General features: G+C 34.8%; 1 protein-coding gene across 2 annotated transcripts in view; it reads left to right on the forward strand.

Moving 5' to 3' along the window:
- Nucleotides 1-2,257: 2,257 nt before the first annotated feature.
- The window catches only part of LOC116842596 (fatty-acid amide hydrolase 2-B-like), a 16,407-nt gene continuing 15,214 nt past the window's right edge, over nucleotides 2,258-3,450 (forward strand). For both annotated transcript variants that reach the window (XM_032812013.1, XM_032812014.1), the window contains exon 1: nucleotides 2,258-2,405. In XM_032812013.1, the coding sequence (XP_032667904.1) occupies nucleotides 2,373-2,405 (33 nt within the window). In that variant the 5' untranslated portion in view covers nucleotides 2,258-2,372. The remainder of the gene's footprint in view (nucleotides 2,406-3,450) is intronic.

Genomic DNA, 3,450 nt, shown 5'->3' on the forward strand with positions numbered 1-3,450 from the left:
TTTTTCTTCTTTTCTCGCTGTGAAATTGAAAACGTAATAAATAATAATGAAGGGAGGAGAAAAAGGGGAGAAGTGTGAATGTGATATCGGAAAGAAGATCCATCCGACCGGTTGCGTTCAATATATAAAAGACACCCTTGACGTAGCGCGATAAAATAAATTCGCAACGATTCGGCTCTATATCAAGATATCAGCCCACGTTATAAGAGATATCTGATTCATTACAAGTATCGGAAGATTCGCTCACTTCAAATTGAAACATCGTCACGAACATTAAAGGAAGATCGGACAGACGTAAGTTGCCGTATCGTTGACCGTACAAAATTTATGCAACCCCCGCGCGGATTTGCTGTTTCACTTCCACTTAAACTGTGCATTCGCGATAAATGTCGCATATCGATAAATGTACCGAAAATCAATGAATATTTACCACCTCTCACCAGTCCATAACGGCCGCACAAAAAACGGAAATCACCTCTTGACTTTTGAACATTGAATATCACGGCGAAACGTAAAATATAAATAAATCATGTGTTGTGTGCAGAAAGATGAGAGAGTACGTTTGTCGAACAAAGAGCGTATTTCAACTATGAAAAGAATAAAATACTTTAGTGCGCGCATGTTTTAAAGATCTCGCTCAGAACTCCCACTCGTTACCTCAGGTTTGCTACCTCAGGCTTACTTCTTCTCCGAACCGATGCGGGTTAGTCATGGACAGTCGCAAACTGTGACGACCGCGTTCGAATGTGGCGCTCGCTCGACCGGAGGGAGGTTCGAATATCCCTAGTGAGTCTAATGAGTGAGGATCGACCGAAAGATCCGCAATGACTCAGTGATCTGACTTGTTCTTTCGAGGACTGGCGAGTTGCTTTTCGATCGAGGTACTGTCAAAATAGAGATTTTGTTCTGAATTTCTTAGGCTTTCAAAGCGTGCAAATTTAGATTTCCACGTAGCACCAAACTCTTAGGACACGCCGATATAATCGAATTGAAATCATCAGATAATTTATTGACATTAATACTTTCGGTAAATATGCTGTTTAGAGAATCGATATGATCTTGTCTGTTACATATATTATCAAGGACTCTTGAGTAATATTCAAAAGGTTTTAATCGTCGCTCATTGTTTATTAAAAAGTTATTAACAAAAGAATTTTTATAAATAGAACGTAATTTTTCGACATTGTGTGTCTCGAAATATTTAAAGAGTCAACACGTGTGTTATACGTGCTATGTACAGATATACTTACTACATTTCAATCCTTATTTCTCTGTTTTGATTTCTTCGTTTAAATGCATAAGATATTCTTACTTAGTATGATTTACTCAGTGTTATTATACTTAGTTACTGTCTCGTGGTGTAGTCAGTCAATTATTTGGATTTCAACAGAGTTTCATGAATTTCATGAAATGTATTTCGTGTGAGTTTCGTGAAATGTCTAGATATAGCTTCCGGAATGGAGCCGTGTCTTGAATCAGCGATATGCCGACGTTTCGCAAACGTTGCAGTTTGCATCATCAGGGCTGAGAACTCTGATACTTCGTGAAATGTATTTACATGTTTTCTACTTTCTTCAAGTAAGAGATAATTTTCCTGCAAAAATACTTTTCATCTAAAGTATCGCATCGTAGCAGTTAATGCAATTATTTGCGGTTAATGTTATTACATCTGTAAGATATACCGACGATAATGTCCTCGGTAATAAAGTCACGCTTTCAAAATGTCTTCGAAAGAGAAATTTGGAAAAAGGAAAGTAAAAGTAAAATCAAAACTACAAACGAGCAAATAAAGCAAGAATAAAGTCATACATTTGTAGAATGTAACGAAACGATAATATAATTGCAATGACTAAATTGACATGGCATTTGGTGGCGTTAAAATGATAAGAAATGAAAAACATCGACGTTATGCACGCGAGAATGCACGCATACGCATTTTTTGCATACGATACGAAGAAAACGTTTTGTTTGCTGTGCACAACTCGATTCGCACGTTTACTAACCGCCGCTAATCACGCGAATCCATGTGTCGTTTGTGTACTGTGATATCTTGAGTACGACAGACAGAGCATTTTAACTTCATTAAGTGCTTCGTCTTCAAGATGTCTAAAATACGTCTAAAAGAAAAAAGATATGAAATACATTTAATAAAAAATTAACACATTATATACAACTTTTATTCGTGCATACCTTCTTACGATACATACTTCTGCTGGAAGAAGAAGTAAAGAACACCTTGATCGTTTTCAGCGTCAATGGCCACATTGGGAACGTCACATCGAGAACTAAGAGCCGTTTCGTGCAAAAGGAAAACAGAGGAATTCTTGACAAGTTCTTGACAATTTGTGACAACGTTCACGACTAAAAGAACGATGCTAAGGCAAATTCGAAGAGACACACAAATGGTACAGGTTTGATTTACTAATACAATAATACGCGCGCTAGAATAACATGACAGAGAGAGAGAGAGAGAGAGAGAGAGAGAGAATATGTAAAAGCGGGGACAAGAGAGGACATGCAAGGTTTCCACTTGGAATTCTCGTCTCGTCGTTCGTTTTGAATAGTCGGTTGTACGCGCGCTATACGACCTAGAACTCAAAGAAGAAAAGAAACGAATGAGATTATCTATACGCGCGAGTCATCAAATCGATCATGATGTATTATCGTAAAATCGACTACATAACGAGCAATTTCTTCCACAACGGTAGTATTTTCGCTTCTGCTTCATGTTGATGTGCAATTACAACAAGATATTTTAATTGAAAGTTCTGTTTTAGATGTCCACGTTTGCAAAACACGTGTAAATAGATAAAAAAAATTATAGCCTAGAAAATTTATAGCCAAGAAGTTGTACAAAAATAAAAATTCCACGTAACATTCGATATTATGTGAAATTGCTAAATGACTTAAAGTTATCTATAACTATTATCGATCTACTTATTTTATCAATTGGCTATTGAACTTAATTATTTTGAATTTAGTTTAATTTACTTTCTCTGATCTCAGACACTTGTATGTATAATAAATTTGGATTAATCAACAGTATTATAACTTGTAATACAAGACGGTTTAATTAATTAAAAATATCGATGTGTATGTATATATCTCGATAAGTAGACGAATCCTAATTCGTATTTATAGATTACTATTTTGTTTAGGCGATTCGACATTATCCTTATATTGAATAAATTCACTCTGTGAGACAGAATTTATCCTATTAATGTTGAAGCTGAGAAATTCACTGTCAAAATCTTTCCAATAAGAAGGAAAAAAAACAGTACGAACAAATTTTAAGCAAAAGATCAATTGACATTATGGTAAACCCTCTCCCCCATTTGATTTCCTTCTAAATTTAATTTAATCATCATTTTCATATATTTATACACATATATATATATATATATATATATATATATATATATATATATATATATATATATATATATAGAG

Source organism: Odontomachus brunneus, unplaced genomic scaffold (assembly GCF_010583005.1).
Source record: "Odontomachus brunneus isolate Ranch 3 - 2012 unplaced genomic scaffold, Obru_v1 Obru_scaffold_026, whole genome shotgun sequence".
Taxonomy (NCBI): domain Eukaryota; kingdom Metazoa; phylum Arthropoda; class Insecta; order Hymenoptera; family Formicidae; genus Odontomachus; species Odontomachus brunneus.